Raw genomic sequence first — 21,219 nt, forward strand, 5'->3', positions numbered from 1 at the left:
AAGGTGTGACACGCGTGAGGTAGGTGGCGATTACGGCCCAAGACAGCTCAGTGCTGGATCGATACACTCAACACTGTGATAATCTTTAGTTGGTTGGTATTTGCAGAATGCATTAAACAAATTAAAGGAGGGTAAGAAATGGCTTATCTGGTGACAATGTAGAGTGGTATTGTTTTCTGCATCATCATATTCTTAAACAATTCCCAGTGATCTAAAATGCTGATGAAGGAAGGACAGAGTTTTATTTATTTTCACCAAATAGCTGGACATATTAAAAAGTTAAGGTAGACTGGAAATAAAATACAACTCCAACATGTTTTAAATCAGATTTGATTTTTTTTTAATTCAAATTGACCCAAAGCAAAACTTACATTAAAAAGGAAGAACAAAATACATTATGATATAACACACTAGGAGTTACATGAAAGCTAAATTTGTGGGCAAATGGCCTTATCCCAATCACATTCTGGGCTAATGAGCACTTCTGCAGGAAAGTTAGAATCTCGATTTCGTATGGTCCACGCTGGTCATTAAACTACCCATTCTCGTCTCTTAGGGTGTGCATCTGACAAATCATGCTAGACTCCCTCATGCTCCAGATGTGCACTCTTGCTACTGCCAGAACACTGAATTCTCTAGTGGAAATGCTGTTCCAAGCATGACTGATAATGAATTAAAAAACGAAACAGTCAAGTCCTCCAAACTAACAGGCATGGATTACTGTGTAGTAAATAGTTTAGAAATATGGGAATTAAATAATCTAAAAAACACTCTTACTCTGCTGTACATTTATAAACACAAATATTTACAAAAAAAACAAAACACAAAACCTTGTTTTTGAAAGATGAGGTTTATAGTTCATTAATGATCATAATCTTTTATGAGCTGGTTTCTTTGGTGTATTTGCCAAATATATTTTTATAAAGGTTTAGTAATAGGCTTAAATAATAAATTTCAAAGGAAACATAAAAGAATCTGACAAATTTGAAAATATTCTGAACATTTTCTGTTCTGTCTTCTGGAAAAAACAATCAGTTGATTTTTCTGAAAAGTTCTGTTCTCCCTATTCATTATGTGACCATGGAATGCTTCTCTGTCAATCCAATTCAAATGCAGACCTGCAGGTTTCACCACTATAATCTATCAGTAACCCACTTGGAGACATTTTAGTTATTGTGAAATGTGATTGGGATTTTATTAACAACAAAAATAAAACATTCTTTTTAAGCTTCCAGATAAATCAAACCTCAAACAATAAATAATGGAATTATACACTTCTTCATTAAATAGAAATTTCAAAATTCCAGGAAGAGCTCTCATAATTTTTTTCTGAAGTCACAGCAGCAATACAGAACAAAGAATTTACCTTAATCTGATCGTTTTTTACTTGGAATTCCCTGACTCAAACTCAGTGGCTTAGTTTGGAAATCTCTGAATGGCTGGGGAGAGAAAACATTTTAAACTAGGTGAATAAATTAACACACACATACGTGGAAATAAGCTCTGTGCAAGTGTAACATTAACATCACTGCTCAGAGTGCAGAAACTCCAGGCACCCCTCTGCCTCCTCACATCCCTGGGCCTGGGGTTTTAGGGAGAAGTCACACTCAATTCATTTCTAGCCACACCATGTCCCTAAGACTGCTAGTGTGTCCTAGCCCTGACCTGGGTATTGGTTTAAAGAATGAGAATATAGCTTGGCAACTGTCTTCACAGGGGACTTTCTCTGGAGATAAATTTTTGGAATATTTTTATGGGAAAAAGGACAGACTACTCGTTCCTATCCATCAGGCTCCATCTAGTTTGGGGATGGTTATAGAACTGGCCACACTCAGACTGGCTGCCTGCGAAACAGTCTATGCCAAAGAGTCTATGGGTCACACCAGTAATCTCCCGAATAATCCTTTTTTCTGAAGCTGCCCGTCTTTGGAAACCTGTGCAATGCCTAGGCACAAGCAGATCGAGTGTAAGACGCCACAACTACTCTGCACCCAAGAGAACAAACGCTGTGCTTGAGAAAACAGCACTGCTGGCTCTGAAAAAGGTAAAGCCAGAGACAACTCCTAATTCTGCTTAGTTACACTTCTGGGTGAAACAGTTTTACGCTTTATGACTTAAATCTAGAAATTCAGATGAGAGAAGCCCTTCGTCTTGTAAACTTCTGATAACAAATTTATTAACAGTGTGTGAATATTTTTTCCCAAAGCACTAAAAACGATACTGGGACATTTGAAAAGGTTCTTCTGAAGCTAATAACACAAATCAAGCACAGAATACATTTCTGAGGGCATCATCTTAGATGCCTAATGCCTCTGGGACCTTTTCCATTGTTACTGACACTTATCATATCCGTGTTTACACAGCAAACAAATGCCCAATCAACCCAGAAAATAATTGTCCTGAAGAGCCTCACTGTATATAACCTTAAAATAGGAAATGTTTAATTAGCATATTAGAAATTAGCCAGACTTACAAATGTGTACCCCTTAAAGATTTTACCCTTAAAAAGTTTTTTTTTTTTTTAAACTGGGAGAAAAAGAAACACCATGAAGCCATTCCAAATTATTGAACCATTAAAGCCAAATGATTTAACAATTTTTAAGGGAAGACTCTACCACCAGGATACAAAATTTTCTGCTTAAAGTGAAGTAAAAGACATAGCTTAAAATGGAAATTGCAACTGACATACTATGGTTCTGCCATGAAAATTAAAGTGGCGGCTCCTGTTCTCACGGGCATGTCAAAGCTGGCTGTGAAATGATGACCAGCAAGTGAAATAATGGATAAAATACACCAGAAAGAGTATTGCACTGCAGGCACAGTTTTAAAAACAGAATACACTGGCTTCAATTAAAGTTAGTTTCTTTCCCGTTAATTTTTTTAAAAGCACAACTCTAACTAGAGATAGAAATCGAGACACAATGTCTCAGGGTAGTGTACTACTGTTGTTAAAAAAAAAAAAGTTAAAAACAAGAGCACACCAAAAGAAAGGCAGAGATACAGATACTGAATTTATGTCATCCGAAAGCTACATCAATTAGGAAAAAGAACAGTTTGAAACGGCCAATTTGTACTCATTAAAAATGAATGAGGTGACAGCATTACTTTAAACATTTCTTAGGGCATTTTCCAGAAGAACCCAGGGCCCCCCTGGGTGAAACTGTGCCTCCAAACATTAACAAGTGCTCTGCTGGTTTAGAATATCGTGCTTACCAAGGAAACCATAAATTTGGAAAGGGTAAATTCTCCACTCCAAACCTGCTTGTGTCATTTAAGAAAAGACAATTTTTCTAAATGCAGTATTGTATACAAAGCTTGGACCTCTTAAACTTGGACCAAGAAACCAAATTAAGACCTTCAAGCATGTGGTGTGTGTTTTTATATATATATATAAAAATCCCTTCCCTACAATGAAAACCAACCAAACAAACAGAAAACCCAAAAGTGTATACCTGCTTTCTGATTTCACAGCAAATCAGAAATTGCATAGGATATACTTTGTGCAAGGCAAAAAGCCTTTTAAGTATCTGGAATATAACTCCTAATCCTGCTCACAGTTCTGGTATATCAGATATCATCAAATTTGTGTTTTAAGTAGTCTTTCATGACCTTGGCAATTGGTAGTTCATCAAGTAGCTTTAGGTTTTGAAGGCCTATACATTGTCGAATTTTAATTCGGCACAGGTCCTGCAAGTTTCTGGGCTGTCCTAAAAAGACAGAAAAAAGAGAATGTTACAAAGCCACAAAGCACAATATTTAAGGCACTTTTGAAAAGAACTGTTTATTTCACTGAGAAGTTCTCTCTACGGACTTTACACGCAAAGGCCCGGAAAGATACCAACTCAAACAAAGTGTCCTAGGACCTTCATGCGATGCCTTATTTGATCTTTTTCACAACTCTGGGATGGTGGATATTTTCACCTCCATTTTACAAATACGAATACTGAGTATCAGATGTAAACAAGCTGCTTAATATCAGACAACCAATTAAGGCTTTAGACTGAGACTAAAAACAGTTCTGATTCTAAGCCTCATATCCTTTCTGTTACAAATCAGGAAAACTCTGGTTCTTGTCCTGATTAGGTCTCTCTCAGGCTGGGTGAGCCACTGTGAGCCAATCATTGCTCTGAGTCTTGGGTTCTCAATCTGAAAAGTGTGGGGACTGAATGAGATGTCCCCTATTGTGAGCCTCCCTTTTGGCTCTGGGTCTAGGACACTGGAGCCCCGAAGTCCACCACGGTCTCTGTGGAAATTTCCAAACGAGCTTTCCAGATCTGCCCACCTGTTTTCCGTGATTCTGAACATAGCAGAACCTTGGTTATAAGGCTGAGAGTTGAGGAGTGCAGCAGGAATGGGGTGTGAAAAAGCACCTCAAGGTATTCTGAATCTACATCGCTTCAAGCTTCTACACCCTGATCATTTGCCAATAAAAACTCCGGTTATATCTCAATTCAAAAGAAAAATCACAAAATCCTATTTCTTTCCCTTTGGAATATTTTGTTTTACAAAAACAATACAGATGGCTCCAAAAACAAGCAAGAATTCTTTGACTGCGCTTCAGTAGTGTTTGGAGTCCAGGGAGTTTTGCTTTCATATTAAACATGATAATAAAGCTAATATATATTGAATACTTACTCTGTGCCATATATTGTTAAGAGCAAATGACATGTATGAACTCCTTTCATCCTTTTATGAGGGAAGTACTTTGATCATCGCCCCCATTTTATAGAGTCTCAGAGAGATTAGGTAACATGCTTAAAGTCAAGTTGAATGCCATATTTGTCATTCTCAAACTTTTTGGTTTCAAAACTCCTTTACACTTTAAAAAAATTATTGCAAACCCCAAAAAAACTTTTATGTGGGCTATCCCTATAGATAAATGCCATATTTTAAGTTAAAACAGAAATTTTAGAAATACTTTTAAATTCATTCTAATAAACCCTTTACATGTTAACATAAATAACACATCATTATGAAAATTAACTATATTTTCCAAAACCAAAAGAAAATTTAACAAGAATGTCATTCTTTCACATTTTTGCAAAGCTTTTAATGTCTGGCTTAATAGATGATAGCTGAATTTTCATATATGCCTCTGAATTCAATCTGTTGAGATAAATCACACCAATCACACCACCTCGTCTCTGGAAAACACTGACACTCGTGTCAAAAGGAATGAGAAAAAGGCAAATCATATCTCAGTGTTATTATGAAAATCAGGAGCAGACCTATGGAGAGAAAGCAAAGTCCGAGATTAGGCTGCAGCTTCTCGCTTACCTGTGCAGTGTAATTTTGAGCTGTCTCTTTGTAGTCCTAAGATACAGGAGCTCCCGTTCTCAGCCTACTAACCCATATGTTTCTGTGGCCAAGTCTTGTGTGCACTCCCTGCCATTGCTCAGCTGTAAACACACTTCTACACTGATCACAAGAAATAGGCCACTGATGATGTTCCCTTCTCAATCACTGCTGTCTCTGAAAGTGATGACTTTACTAACATCATCAATAAATTACTAAAGGACAGAAATGAGTTCCAAAAATATATGGAGTTGATTTCCTTTTTAAGGATCAGTTTCTGCGAATGCCCTTGGTCAAACACATGGAACAGGAGAACATCTCATTAGAAGAAGTTGTGGAAATAGAATATGTGGAGAAGTATACTGCACCCCACCCAGAATGATGTGTCCATGATGACTGGACCAGTTCAATTTAAGGGACAGAGGTATGGATCTTGACTGGTTTGGATCTGGTCCTTGGAAGGAAAGTCAACATTGACAATTGTGGGACACATGGATGTTGTAAAAGATATGGCCTGGGTGATAAAACACAGTTTGTGTTATTACTGAGTGCCTCTATGGATCAGACTATTCTCACATGGGAGTGGAATGTTGAGAGAAACAAAGTGAAAACCCTACACTGCGGCACAAGTATAGATTCTACAGCTACTGATAGCTCAGCAACTAAATTTTGCAGTGGCTCCTGGGATAAGATGCTAAGGATCTGGTCTACAGTCCCTACAGAAGAAGGTGAAATGGAGGAATCCACAAATTGACCAAGAAAGAAACAGAAAACAGAGCAGTTGGGACTAACAAGGGCTCCCATAGTGACCTTCTCTGGCCACAAGGAAGCAATTTCCTCAGTGATGTGGTCAGATGCTGAAGAAATCTGCAGTGTACCTTGGGACCATACAATTAGTGTGTGGGATGTCATGTTTGGCAATCTTAAGTCAACTTTACAGGAAATAAAGTGTTTAATTGTATTTCCTATTCTCCACTTTGTAAATGTTTAGCATCTGGAAGCACAGATAGGTATATCAGACTGTGGGATCCCCAAACTAAAGATGGTTCTTTCATGTTGCGTCCCTAACCTCACATGCAGGTTGGGAGACATCAGTACAATGGTCTCCTACCCATGAACCACAGCTGATTTCAGGATCCTTATATAACACTGTCAAGCTGTGGGATTCAAGAAGTTGTAAGGCTTCTCTCTATGATGTGGCTGCTCATGAAGACAAAGTTCTGAGAGCAGACTAGACAGACACAGGGCTCCTTCGAGTGGAGGAGCAGACAATAAACTGTATTCCTACAGATATGGGGGACACGAACACGAATAATAATTTGATTACAGAGATTCTTTCTATAAATGAAACTGGTAGAGAATCATGAAATTACATTGATGCAGATGCAGAAAGCAGCCTTTTGAAGTTTATATAAAGTTTTCACCCTTCATAACAGCTAACATATCACTATCTTTTCTTATTTTGTATTTATAATACAAAAGTTTGTGTTTATAGAACAGACACTGTGGCTTGCATTCTCTATTAAAAAAAAAAAGGAAAGAAATCATTTTGACCTCACAGATACCCCAAAAGGGTCTTGGGGACTCCAGGGTCCACTAGACCATACTTGGAAAACTATTCTTGTACTTTATCCCTTATATCCATTGTACTTGCTTACCGTGATCACCATTATTCAAAATGAAGTACTTCTTCATAAATGACAAAGGCTGACTTAGACCTCTGCTCTGTAAGGCCTGTATGAACATATGCTTTTCGAGAGCTTACCTGCTATGTGGTCTCTTAACAGAATGGCAGCAGAAGTGACTGCTTTCTTACAAATGTCTGCAAACTAGGAATATGTGTATCCACAGATGTCTGTACATGGATCTGTGCAGGGATGTGACACACACACTCACGTGTCTCTTGGGAGAATTATGTCTCCACCTTTCAGATCTCTGCCAAAATAGCACTTCATCACAGGAGACTATGTCAGGATTCACCATCAGATACTCCCAGAGTTCCTTTCCTTTATAACATTTAATAAGGTTGTGAGTTCACATTTATTTGGTGATTATATGTTAATTAATGCCCATCTTCCTCACTATATGACATGTTCCATGAGGGGAGGACCATGTCTGGCTCCATTTGCCAATGTAAACCTGACAGCTGACACAGTATTCAGCGAATATTAGTTGAATGAATGCTTAATAAGGTTGTCCTTAAAGTATAAAACAGTCAACGCAAAACACACCCAGGTCAACAGCAAATCATTTCCAAGCCTGTTTTGAATTGTTTTTCAACACTATTCATGGGCTACTTTAGGAAAAGAATAAATTATCATTGTCATTTTTCAGGAAATGCTTACAGTATTTGATCTGCAAATGCAAACCGGAATGTGAATTAGATATGAATCTTCTTTCTTTAAAGAATTTGATTTTCCTAATAGATGATGGGTTCTTTTTAAGTATTATTTATTTATTTATTGCGAAGTAGTCTCACTCTGTTGCCCAGGCTGGAGTGCAGTGGTGCAATCTCACCTCACTGCAACCTCCATCTCCCAAGTTCAAGCTATTCTCATGCCTCAGCCTCCTGAGTAGCTAGGATTATAGGCATGTGCCACTATGCCCAGCTAATTTTTGTATTTTTAGTAGAGATGGGGTCTCATCATGTTGGCCAGGCTGGTCTTGGACTCCTGGCCTCAAGTGATCCAGCTGCCTCAGCCTCCCAAAGTGCTGGGATTACAAGGCATGAGCTGCCATGCCAGGCCCTTTTTAATACTAATAAAAAGAACCACCACAACATATTCAGGCAAAAACAGACGAGGAACGAGTTTACGTATGTGTATACAGGCATACTTAAATGAAAACATCATGCAAAAAAATGGTAAAAACTAAATTACTAGAATTTGCTTAGCTAAAGTAAAAAAGAAGGGGCTGGCCGGGCGCGGTGGCTCACGCCTGTAATCCCAGCACTTTGGAAGGCTGAAGTGGGCAGATCACAAGGTCAGGAGATTGAGACCATCCTGGCCAACATGGTGAAACTCTGTCTCTACTAAACACACACACACACACAATTAGCCAGGCATGGTGGTGGCACCTGTAGTCCCAGCTACTCAGAAGGCTGAGGCAGGAGAATCACTGAAACCCGGGAGGCAGAGGTTGCAGTGAGCCAAGATCGTGCCACTGCACTCCAGCCTGGGCAAGAGTGAGACTCTGCCTCAAAAAATAAAAAAAAGAAGGGACTGAGACAAAAGGTTACGGAATGGGGGATCTGTTGACATGGATTTGTTTTGTGACAGACTTCTCTCCAAAGATGACCACATTACCTCCTATCTCTCATGCCTTTCCACAATGAGGCTGGACACTCCTATCATTAAGAGATGAGGTCTATGTTCCCTCTTCTTGAAACTGGGTGGGTCTGTGATAATGGTGATACAGTTGTTACGTAACTTCCAAGGCTAAGTCATAAAAGGTGATGCAGCTTCTGCCAGACTCTTGGGACAATTTACTACTGCAGCACAGCCACCATTCCACGAAGATGCCCTGGCAGCCTACACAAGGGAACTGAGGTCACTGACCAATAATCCTGGCTGAGCTCCCAGACAACTGCCAGCACCAACTCGCCAGCCACCTGAGCCAGCCTTTTGTTTATTTGTTTTTTAGCCAGTCTCACTCCTTCACCCAGCCTGGAGTGCAGTGGCACAATCTCTGCTCACTGTAACCTCCACCTCCAGGGTTTAAGCAATTCTCCTGCCTCAGCCTCCCAGGCAGCTGGGACTGCAGGCATGCACCACCACGCCTGGCTAATTTTTGTATATTTAATAGAGACAGGGTTTCACCATGTTGGTCAGGCTGGTCTCAAACTCCTGACCTCAGGTGATCTGCCTGCCTCGGCCTCCCAAGGTGCTGGGATTACAGACGTAAGCCACCGCGCCTGGCCGCAAGAGTGAGCCATTTTCAAAACAGAGAGGCCCCAGTCAAATTGCTCCAGAAAATAATGTGTGGAGCGGGGAAGTAAAACAAATGACTCTTGTTGTTTTAAGCCACTAAAGTTCTGCAGCATTAGATAACCGAGTGAGACTCTGGCACCTGAAAGTGGGGATTTGCCCTTGGCACCAGGCAGTGGGAGGGCTTTGAGGTGAGTGTTACAAGGAAGCCAGAAGGGCTTTAAGAAGCCTGTCGGTTGGGGCTGTATAAAAAAGTTTTTTGAATGTTACTAGAAGCTGGAAGACAGGGAAGCCTTGTATGTATGTAATAGTGCAAAGTCTGGCAACACTGTCACCTGGGGAAATGTGGTAAACAGGAAATGTCCTATGACCTAATGGTCTATTTAAGTAAATTCCTCAGGCAGAATACTGTAAGTATCACTGGCTTTTCTTCATTATCTATGATAAGATGCAAGAGGGCAAAAATGAGACAATAACTTTAATTCAAGGGAAGCACCGACAGAAATGCTACCATCTTCACAAGTTATTTATCTCTGCGTAAGCCTTTTCCAGGGAAAAACACACATTCTTAGGCCTGAATATGTTGAAATGCTCCAGTCAATATGTTGAAATGCTCTAGACTAATTTTTCTTCTCCTTAAAACGTGTGTTGTTGGAAGAATCTGACCTTTTAAAGGTTTCTTGACCATGTGTAACTCCTGTCTGCAGAATTTCCTTTAATGATAGAGGCATATCATAGTGGTTAAAAGCATCAACTTTGGAGCCAGGCTGCCTGGATTTGGCTCCTGGCCCCACCACCACTTACAATCTGTGTGATCTTGGGCTCCTTAGCTTCCTGCCTGTTTTCTCATAATAATCACACTCACCTCAAAGGTTTTACAAGCATTAAAAAAGTTAATTTTGGTAAAGTGCTTACGATAGTTCCAAGCACACAGTAAGTACCAGGTAAATACATTTTTAAATATTTGTAAGGATGTCTGCTCTGGTTACCAAAAAAGTAGAGGGCCCTCTTTGGAAGCTGCAGTCTCCATCTTCCTGGTGTCAGGACAGTAAGAAAACTAGGTGACAGTTTAACAGTAAAGGAGCAACTGGAAACCCATTAGTGGGAAACAGTCCTGGGCAAATTGATATAAATCATATTCTAGAAATCCCTGCCTGACTTGAATCAGGCAGAGATGTGAGGGCTTTTACCTGTATAAAAAGATGTGCAGAGATGAAGTGAGGGATATCATTACACTGTTCTCTACGAGTGTACAGGTATGAACTCATCCTGCCATGTACCAGTATTGCTGAGTGAAAAGTGAGCTAAATTTTAGGAATAATGACTGCTCATGGTAAGTACTGTCATTTCTAAGACTGTCTAAGGAGCTATTTTTTTCAGAAATGGCATTTTAGGAATAGAAGATTATGACTGAAAGAGTAGTACTTATTTTTTTGTCAACTGATCGCTTAAAAGTATTTACTGAGCATCTATTAATGCTATATGTATTCAACAATGCACTATCCCAGAGATTAAAGGGCCAAGGGAAGAGAACGGCAGTGGCAGAAGAAGAGAAGGCAGAGAAAGAGAATAAAGAGAATGAAAGAAGAAAAATCAACACAAATGTGCACACCATTTACTAGGCATCTTAGAAAATTAATTCCTCCCGTTAAAGAACAACTTCCCTGTCCATGGGATCATAACAGGGGAAAACTGGAAGACATCTCACAACAGAGCATAATTTAAAGAACTAGAAACCCTTTAGGGGATGCAGAAAAAACTACCAGGTATTCATACTAATAAACTACAATGGAATTACATAATAGTTCAAAGAGTTATTAGTCTTTCCATTTTATAAAGAAGCCCATCATTAGTAATAATTGGGCTGGTATAAAATAGGAAATCAGCTTTTGAAGGGTCTAGTATAAATTACAAAACCAGGGCCAGCGGCATAATTTAGAAAATTAAATAGCCTAAATCACCTCCCTGTGACATCGCCATTACCGTTTTTATGATAGGATCAACTTATTTGTTTAAAAATATCTGGATTCATAAAGGTAGAGAGGAAAAATATTTTTAAATACCCAAAGTGAGCAAAATGAAGGCAAAAAAAAGTTCCAAAGTTGTTCTTTCGGGTGGAGAGGGGTAGAAATTGGACGTGGAGGGGAGGCACAAAGGAATAAGTGAAAGATTTGCGTCCTCTGGATTGCTCTACACACCTGACCTGGTCCTTCCAGACTCTCTCCATCTTAGGTCAACATCTGGGATGGTCGTCCAATATCTCTTTGTTTTATTTCAGCTTCCCATTTTAAAATCCTACCATAGGCTGGGCATGGTGGCTTACGCCTGTAATCACAGCACTTTGAGAGGCTAAGGTGGGCAGATCACCTGAGGTCAGGAGTTCGAGACCAGCCTGACCAACACGGCGAAACTCCATCTCTACTAAAAATGCAAAAATTAGCTGGGTATGGTGGCACGTGCCTGTAGTCCCAACTACTCAGGAGGCTGAGGCAGGAGAATTGCATGAGCCTTGTAGGTGGAGGGTGCAGTCAGCTGAGATCACACCATTGTACTCCAGCATGGGCGACAAGTGAGACTCTGTCTCCAAAAAAAGAAAAGAAAAAAGAAAAAGAGAAAAAAAAATCCTACCATAAATACATTTTATTCCTTTTGCATCTGAATTCCCTTCACAGGGACCTAGTATGAAATGTGCTAAACAAATCTTACTTTGTAGGACAAAGGCAGTTTCCAGCTCTCCTTAAAATAACAATTATAGTATTCTCTTCAATAGAATCCTAATGTATACAACATCAGGCTTATGATATTTTTCTATTGCTAGATTTTTTCCATAGGTAAATGAGCTCTGAATTATATTTTCCATTTGCACTAAGTCAAATGACAACAAATCTCTAGATGTCTATATTAAAAATATAAAGTAATACAAATACTATAAATGGCAGGATATTTTTGTATCAAAGAACCTTAAAATGTGATGCAATCTGACTAAAAATTGTGTTACTATTTATTTCTAAAAGCGATTCTTAGTAACTGGGACTGAAAAACCTAGTAAGACTATGATATAATTATAAATCAATAATCAAAAATGCCCCTGGTTAAAATGTATTACACAAATTACTTCTCCAAAGAGTTGTACTATACAACACTGCTTTGGATAAACCATCCTACAAAAATATCAAAGTAGCATTCAAAAGGAACACAGGAGGGGAAGGCACTTGTTTTAGAGGCATTTTGTGTGATCAGCGGCTCATATACTTATTGCTGTATGGGGTTTAACCTGAGAAAGCCGAAGCCTAAATTTTGCTTTGTCAAAATTTAAAAAAAAGGAGGAGTCGTGATTTTTATTATGCCTTATTTAAGTTATTTTAAAGTTGGAAATGCTGTCTTCAAAGTTTACTTCTACAGCTAGAACACAGTACTTGACTATTGCTAAAATTTAAACAAAAATATTTCAGGTTACTGTGATATTTATAAAATAGTATTTTCAAGTATCTGTATTTAATGTTCCAGAAAGCAATTACTTTAAGTACTTGACAGACTGTCTTCTGCAAAACCGTTTATACAACTCAATTCCCATCTACCTGATCTTTTTCTTGTAGAAATACATGCCAGTTAACTCCTTAAAACATACAAATCAAAACACAGCCCAGCCCTCCCTGTTATACACCACCAAAGCATACTGCTGGTGGCTTCCAGTCTGTGAACAGTGTCTACTACAAACAGCTCACTTACTCAGCTCAGCCTCCTACGGATAGTAAATACCAAACTAGCATATTCTCTGACTTAAGAATCACCTAGACCAGAGCCTGCCACAGGAATAGAAGATGCTCTGTTCTCACTCATAAGTGAGAGTTTAACAATAAGACCACATGGACATAGGGAGGGAACATCAGACACCAGGGCCTGTCGGAGGGTGGGGGGGCAAAGGGAGGGACAGCGTTAGGACAAACAACTAATGCATGCGGGTCTTAAAACCTAGATGACGGGTTGACAGGTGCAGTAAACCACCATGGCACATGTATACCTATGCAACAAACCTGCACGTTCTACATGTGTATCCCAGAACTTAATAATAATTAAAAAGATGCTACAGTGTAAAAGTAAGATGTGAAAGTAAGTTGTTCACACTAGTGAACAAATAAATGCTTTATTTATTCAAGGACTTCCCGGCCCCTTTGATATGTTACTGTGCACAGTGAACCTCTGAAACCTGGACCTAGGATCCAAGGTACTTGTCTTCCAAACTGATTTGAATCATGAATCCACTTGACTCCACAGTATCTGGTAGACCACAATTTTTCTTTTTCTTTAAGACTAGTCAAGTGCAGTCTTGAGAGCGGAGGAAAGAGTAGAACGAGGGATCTGATCTGTAACTGACTGTGGACACTACCTTTGAACTAGCCAGCCAGTTTCATAAACAAATTTCAGGAAATCACAGATCTCTGCAGAGCCTACATAGTAAATATGATAGTAAACGGCAAGCAATAATGTAATACATCTCGTATTATCCACAGATTTTAACTTTAAACAGAAATACATTAGAGATTCATCAAATTCTGAAACACTAGGCTAACAGGACACCCTAAAAATCTGATTGTAGGGAATGTATATCACTAGGTCTCAGTCTTTTAGTTTTAGGACCCCCTTGCACTTTTAAAATTGGAGAAGTGCAAAGAATCTTTATGTCAGTTATACTTACCTACATTTACCATTTTAGAAATTGAGAAATTTTTTAAATATCCAATTCACTTAAAAATCCATCATCAATTGAAATATTTTTATGTAAAAATAAGAGCTGCTTTCCAAACCAAAAGGGATTTTTGTGAGAACAGCACTTCTTACAGTTTTCTGCAAATCTCTTTTAATGTCTGGCTTCACAGAAGGCAGCCGCAGTCAGAGATCTGCTTCTGCATTTCATCTGCTACAACACGCTGTCTTGACTGGAGCACCTGAAGAAAATCCAGCCTCACTCAGACACGTAGTTGGAAAAGGAAGGAATTTTTAAATAATTTTTTTTCAAGTAACTGTGGATCTTCTCTGATACTCCATCAAAACTAGACAAGTGGGCGTTTCTTAATGGTTAGTTACAATATGAAATCTGGTACCAAATTGATGAACTTTCATACTCTGTTACATTAAAATCCACTGGTTCAACTCGCACTTGAAATGGATCATTTATCCATGTGTGATTGTTGTCACATTATGCATTAGTCATTTGGAAAACAAGGTTCATTGGGTTATGTGGATCTTCCAAATGTTAACTTGTTCCATTATATAAGATCAAAAAATAACTTTGTTAATATCTTCATTGATTGAAGAAGTCTCTAGATACTAGGAATCTCACAGCAGCAAATATAAGTTTTCTCAAATCCTCATTTGCAAAGTTCAAATTTTATGACTGGCCATAAGTCCTGTCAGTTGTTTTCCTTAAAGTGACAAGTGAATTTTACTCATTTTCAAGAAAATGTCTGCCAAATACCCAAGACTACATGGCTAGAGTTTAGTTGTTACTCTCTCAAGTAAAAATGGTGTTTCATGAAAAAGCTGCCAGTTCAGCTCAAACAAACTGAAGTTGCTTTTCCTCAATCAAATCACTGCACTTTGGTATGCAGTAAGAATACTTGCCATTTCCATCCCACAGAAAATTTAAAAAGTATTCGCAGGGACAAGATTTAATAAAATTAATTTTACTGCTTCATCACAGACCTTCTTAAGTGGAATTGGAATCTTTTTTCCTGAGAGTGTCTGGCAGTGAACAATGACCAGTACCGGCTGGGGCCACTGTCTCGATTCATGCTAACATGCCAGCAGTTTCACCTGCCACTGCTTGTACACCATCAACACAAATGTCATCACAGTGAAAAAGGCAAATCACATCTTAGTATTGTTAGGAAATTCGTTTTGATCTCATAGGCACCTAAAACAATCTTGAGGAGCCCCGGCTATAAAGTCCACACTGAAAAACATTCTAACATAAATTTAAAAAAGAAAAACCATTTTTGTTTCGTTTTCAATCATAAGCAGCAGAAAATCATAGCCTTTAAGAGTAGTTAGTGGCAAGAAATTTTAAAAGGGAGGGATTTGGGGACTATGTTCCAATTCCTCTGTTTTTCAGAGAAGGAAACTGATGCCAGTGGGGTGGGGGGAGTGTTAAACATCTTGTCCAAGTTTCTAAGGCGAGTCAGACACTAGATCAGAAGCCCATTAGCTGCTCTACCGTCCCATCCTACTGATTCAACAGTGCCTCTGGCACAGGCACAGTGGCGAGATCTTTGGGATGATGCACGGGAGACACCTGATCCCAGTGGGCAAAACATTAACCAGCTCAAAGGACAATGGACAGAGTATATGTTTTTCCTATTTTAAATAAAAATGATAAAACTAAATAGACTTCCAGTTTTAGTTCCAACATGTAAAGAGCTTGGAAATCATCACGCCCATCCTTACAAGACAAAAAACCTGAACAAACTCGAAGTCAATGACTTTTCATGGATCTATTAGAAAACTGAAGCTGTGGGGCAAACCTCCACCACAAAATCTGGAGAGGAAACAAATTCAGAGCCATGGCTGAGATCTGTGCACCTGCAGCCGAAGTCATTGAAGCCATAAACTGGTAGGAACACTGAAATGGTAATTTTGACGAATGGCTAGACTGTGAATTGACTAGTCTGAGAGTGGCAGCCGGTCTTATGAAGCCTCCCACTTGGTTGTGAGCTCTAATCCCAGGAACCCCACCAAGTCCTCAAGGTAAAGAGCCAGTAAAGACCCTCTTATGGCTCCAGCATGAAAAGGTGAAGAGTAACCCTTGTGAAATGCACCCAGAACCTTCTCCACGATAAAGGCCCGCACCCCGGAGGTGGGGAAGACTTTCTCAGAGCCTTGTCTCAGAGCCATGAGGAAAGGGCATTCCTGAGTCCAGTCCCCTCTGGCCTCCTGTCTCACTTATGGGGCTGGAAAAGCTACACAAGAAGAAACATGTGAAGACGCAGCCTAGAGACACAGGTCCACTGAAAGACTGAGAGTGAATCAGAAGACTGCAGACCACTGGCCCTTCCCACACCTTACAGCTGCACCAATGGGGCTCCAATGTGTGACATAGGATGAAAGCCAAGAAAGCTGCAGGATGCACCCTCTCTCCAATGAGGGTGCTTGGGGAAGCCCAAAGCCAAGACACGGGACAAAAACAAGGGCACTGCAGGGACTGGAACCCTCTGGCACCCACAGCTGCAACAAACATGACGCACAGCCCAATTCATAGTCAGATTAACAAAAAGCCTCACGTCAAAGGACTGTTTACCTCAGTTTCTGTTACCCACCATGTCTAGCTTCAGTAAAAAAATCACAAAACATGCTAAGAGGCACGAAAAAAAAAACACAGTCTGGAGAGACAAAATAACCATCAGAACCAGACTTAAATATGACACAGGGGTTGGAATTACCAGTCAGGGAATTTAAAATAACCATAATTATTAAGATTAATGAAATTATTAAATGGTAATTGTAAAATCTTGACTGTCTTCATGCCTTAATAAGCAGTAGCTCTGAGGAGGTGAAATTCTCAACACAGTAGAGATGTCACTGTGGATGTCACTGGCAGAGGGGAAAAGGAGTGACAAGGCGACCCCTCCAACAGCACTGTACCTTGTCTGCTGGGGCAAACAAACCTTTGACTCTGCTTTGCCTTTCGAACCTTTCCCCACTACATAAAGGGTAAAAAGCCTCACAGTGAAAGGAATTCCTAGGTAGAAAGCACAGTATGGCATCTTTTCTGCAAATAATCTAGCCAATCAGACACTGCCTCCTTTCCAGTGGCCTTCTCCAGGAGGGAGCCATCCTGTTTACTGCTGTCTTAACTTTCACTGGACTGTGTTACTGAAAAGTTTCCTCCAATTTCCATACCATTTGCACAAGGAACTGCAGCTACTATTTCTTTCTTTCTTTTTTTTTTTTTTTTTTTGAGATGGAGTCTCACTCTGTCACCCAGGCTGGAGTGCAATGGCATGATTGCAGCTCACTGCAACTGCAGCCTCCCGGGTCCAGATTCTCCTGCCTCAGCCTCATGAGTACCTGGGACAATAGGTGCATGCCACCACGCCCAGCCAATTTTTGTGCTTTTAGTGGAGATGGGGTTTCACCATGTTGGACAGGCTGGTCTCTAACTCCTGGCCTCAAGTGATCTACCTGCTTTGGCCTCCCAAAGTGCTGGGATTACAAGTGTCAGCCACTGCACCTGGCCCTTTCTCTTTTCTTTTGAATCCTTTCCTTTCACCTAAAGAAGTAGCTTTAGAGTGAGAACAGTACTTACCTTGCCAGGTCTATAATTTGTGCTTAAGCATTCTGAGGTGGGGTTTTCCCCAAAAACATACGTTCTCTCCTACTTCTCTTTGAACAAAATTCCAGTTGTGCCAATCATTAAAGCCTCATTTTTATATGTGTGTATATGTGAATATATGTATGATTAAATGTTCTTGCTAGTCACTGCCTCAGGTTCAGCTTTCTCATGGAATCTCTTTCTAAAAGATTTCATATTCTGAATAACTCCTTGGTCCATACATTGACTATAGGAGTTTACATTGTGAGCAAGAAGAAAAAAAAATCACTAACTCACTATCTGATTCTTCAGGGTGGGTGATTATTATTTACTCCTCAAGCTTTACTGAGGAATGATCTTTTCACGACGTTATAGTACTGTACCTGTTTAACAACATTTTCTCGTGTCACCCTTTTCTTGTGCGTAACCACCAAGTTTCTCTTTTGAATGGGGCAAACATTCCCACAACCTTCTGCTCTTCACCTGAGGCTGAAGAACTGTAACCAATACCCACATGCCAGAGCCTCTGGGATCGTCTTAGTTCTGGAGTGGTGTGTGTGCAAACATTATGTACACATTATTCCACTTTGTGTGCACGAGCCTGAGAATGAGGGCCTCCTAAGTTTTGTGCCCTGGCCACGTCACTTGCCTCAACCTAGTCCTGGCCCAGGTACAAGGGGCTATTTACCTCTAGAATGGCCACTGCTGTCTGTCCTCATCACCATTTATTTCTCTTTCTTTTCTTTTTTTTCTTCCTTTCTTTCTTCTTCCTTTCCTTTTCCTTTTCCTCCCTCCCTCCCTCCTTCCTTCCTTCCTTCCTCTCTCTCTCTCTGTCTCTGTCTCTTTCTTTTTTTTCTTGAGAGAGTTTCGCTCTTGTTACCCAGGCTGGAGTGCAGTAGCACAATCTCGGCTCACTGCAACCTCCACCTCCTGGGTTCAAGTGATTCTCCTGCCTCAGCCTCCCAAGTAGCTGGGATTACAGGTATGTGCCACCATGCCCAGCTAATTTTTGTATTTTTAGTAGAGACGGGGTTTCACCACGTTGGCCAGGCTAGTCTCAAACTCCTGACCTCAGGTGCTCCGCCCGCCTCGGCCTCCCAAAGTGCTAGGATTACTGCGCCTGGCCGTCACTACCATTTCTACTTGACACCGGTCACACCTTCACTGTTCTCTCTTTAATTTATTCATTTCTTTCTCTTTTTTTTGACTACAAGTAAAAAACTAAAAACTGGCTTCTCATAAACACTGCCAACTAAGCAGGACACAGCTTTCCTTCCACAAGTGATGCTCATTATTCAGGCAGGTGCTTTGGCTCCTCTTAACTGTGTTTATCATTCCCGGGCACAGAGAAGAGGCTCCTCCATGGATGGGCCCTGCTGTGCTCCTGCCATCCTGGAAGGGGGAGGTTCTGAGGTCTGAATGCTAGACAGCGGGCTGGCTGAAGGGAACAGCAACAGCAGCTCTTCCTGGCCTCTCCCCCTACTCAGCATCAACAAGTCACCAGCAGATGCTACTTTATTACCAAGCCACGAGTGCACTCTGTTTTGTTTTTGTTTTGTTTGCACTATATATTAGAGTTTTTATGGCAATTTTTCCAAAAGGCCAGAGTAGTTTTTAAATTCTGGTATTACAATTTTTTTGGTCTCTTCCAATGTAAATAATCTTGTTTTTAGTCAAAACAGTGTGATGAAGAGTAAAATGTCCCTGAATGAAGACCACCATGTGGCCCCTCTGCTGTCCTTATGCCTCGGCAGTCTGCGATCTCCAATCATAAGCCAACAGCATGATGCCCGGGGCTGCAGTGCTTAGAGCACACGGGCTAGAAGAAGCTCTCAGCTTTGATTTAGTGCTCCCTAAACTAACCAACCTTCTTTCGAGCTGCTTTTCATAAGAAAGCTCAGTCCAGAGCATCAGCCACAGTTGCTCCTTCTGGCCCACATTGTTCACTAGGAAAAGAAAACCTATTTAGAGCCAAAGAACACACAGGTGAAGCAGAAACACCAATTTGCTTTTGGCAGGAAACATCACTGGAGAGTCAAGAAATACTAAATTATGTTGAGGCACCTGAAGACAAAGGACAACTGCAGCCTTAACAGACAGAGGGCCCTGCACTCAGGAAAGCAGTCTGTGCTTCCTCAGTCCCCACCCCTCGTTGTACAGAGTCAGCCAGACTGCCTGGACTTACTGAGGACCTCCTAGGTGCACAGCTCTGCTCCTCGTGCAGTGGAGAACCTAAGCACAGACAGAGGCAGTCCCCACTGATGTTTCTATCTGCTCAAATTTTAAAGTGCATGTGAGCCTTTAACTCAACATTCCTGCTGTGCAACAGCACTGCTGGGGGCAGCTCTAAGGGCTCAGGGACACAGGGCGGCTGCCCACATGCTTTTCCTGCCCAGCGGCTCCTTTCAGCCACCTGGCTGCGTGGCTCCATGTACAGACTCTAAACAGTTGTATATATGGTTGAAACTGGGAGGCTTGAGTTGAATATGAATCTAAAGATTTGCTCTGTTGGTAGCAAGCCAGTCCTTGCTGTTAATCCACCCTCACTTTATTAGTTACACACTTTATCTTGAAAAACAATGACAAAGAACAGCGCCTGGAATGTGTTAAATGTTAAGTGCAATATAAATATTAACTCATTTAATTCTCATAACAAGCCTATATTATCTTAATTTGAAGGTGAGGACACTAAGGCACAGAGAGATTAGGTGATCTGCTCAAGGTCACAGCTAACATGTGATAGAGTGAGGGCTCAAACTCTTGCAGTCTAGCTCTAGTCTATGCCATTAACCGCTGAACAAAGTATTTTTAAAAAGGGGGCTGAGGCATTTAGGTGAGTATATAACATGCCTTCCTAAGGGTAGCCACACTCATGATAACTAAGTCTCTAATGTAGAAGTTAAAAGAACAACAACAACAAGGCAACCAGGAACTGCAGCACTGCAGATATCACATCTCCCATCTTTGGCTACTTGTGTGTGTCTCAGAAGCTTTCTGCAATGGAACGCCCACCAGTCAGCCCCAAATACCTCTCCCAAGGCAGGCAGATCTGTGTGGACCAACAAAGGAGTCACCAGGCACTTGTGGCCATTTAAACTTAAATCGCAATTAAATAAAATTTCAATTCCTCAGTGGCAATGGTCACATTAATAGGTGCTCAACAGCCACATGGGACCAGTGGCTACTATACTGGACAGTAATGAGAGACCATTTCCAACATTACAGAAACTGGTACTAGCCAGCACTGAGTAGACAAAGTAGTGTGATTTCTTCTTATGCTTTAGTCTGAATACATTAGTGATAATAATTTCATCTTTTCTTCCATGAATCTGCAAAATTCAAGTTACATTTTGTTTCTTCATAAAGCAAGTTTGTACTCCAAAGGTCGGTTCTAAGGGGTAGAGTGGGTTATTTACAAGCAAGTCAAGTAAAGCCTTTGTCCTCTAGTAGCTGGTACCCAGGATATTAATATGTCTTCTTCTATCATCATGATCAAAGGTTCAAAACCAGTGAGGAAAAAGGAATTCATTAAAAAGTTCAGCAGACAGCAAAATCAATTTTGTTTACAGATTTCAGCTTCATGTTGGACATTAAGCATGAGACACACAATCAACTGGTCACATGGAAGCCTGACAAGAGAGGATGGCTAAGTCCACACAAACTGATACCCCATCACAGAAACAACTAGGA

At 40.4% G+C, this 21,219-nt stretch overlaps 1 protein-coding gene and 1 pseudogene across 1 annotated transcript in view; one reads left to right on the top strand and one right to left on the bottom strand.

Moving 5' to 3' along the window:
* Positions 1-316: 316 nt before the first annotated feature.
* The window catches only part of ASB7 (ankyrin repeat and SOCS box containing 7), a 49,651-nt gene continuing 28,748 nt past the window's right edge, over positions 317-21,219 (bottom strand). The window contains exon 6 of the mRNA XM_003901441.4: positions 317-3,707. Coding sequence (XP_003901490.2) covers positions 3,568-3,707 — 140 coding nt within the window. The 3' untranslated portion in view covers positions 317-3,567. The remainder of the gene's footprint in view (positions 3,708-21,219) is intronic.
* On the top strand, positions 5,685-6,610 carry LOC116275667 (annotated as a pseudogene).

This window comes from Papio anubis, chromosome 7 (assembly GCF_008728515.1).
Source record: "Papio anubis isolate 15944 chromosome 7, Panubis1.0, whole genome shotgun sequence".
NCBI lineage: Eukaryota > Metazoa > Chordata > Mammalia > Primates > Cercopithecidae > Papio > Papio anubis.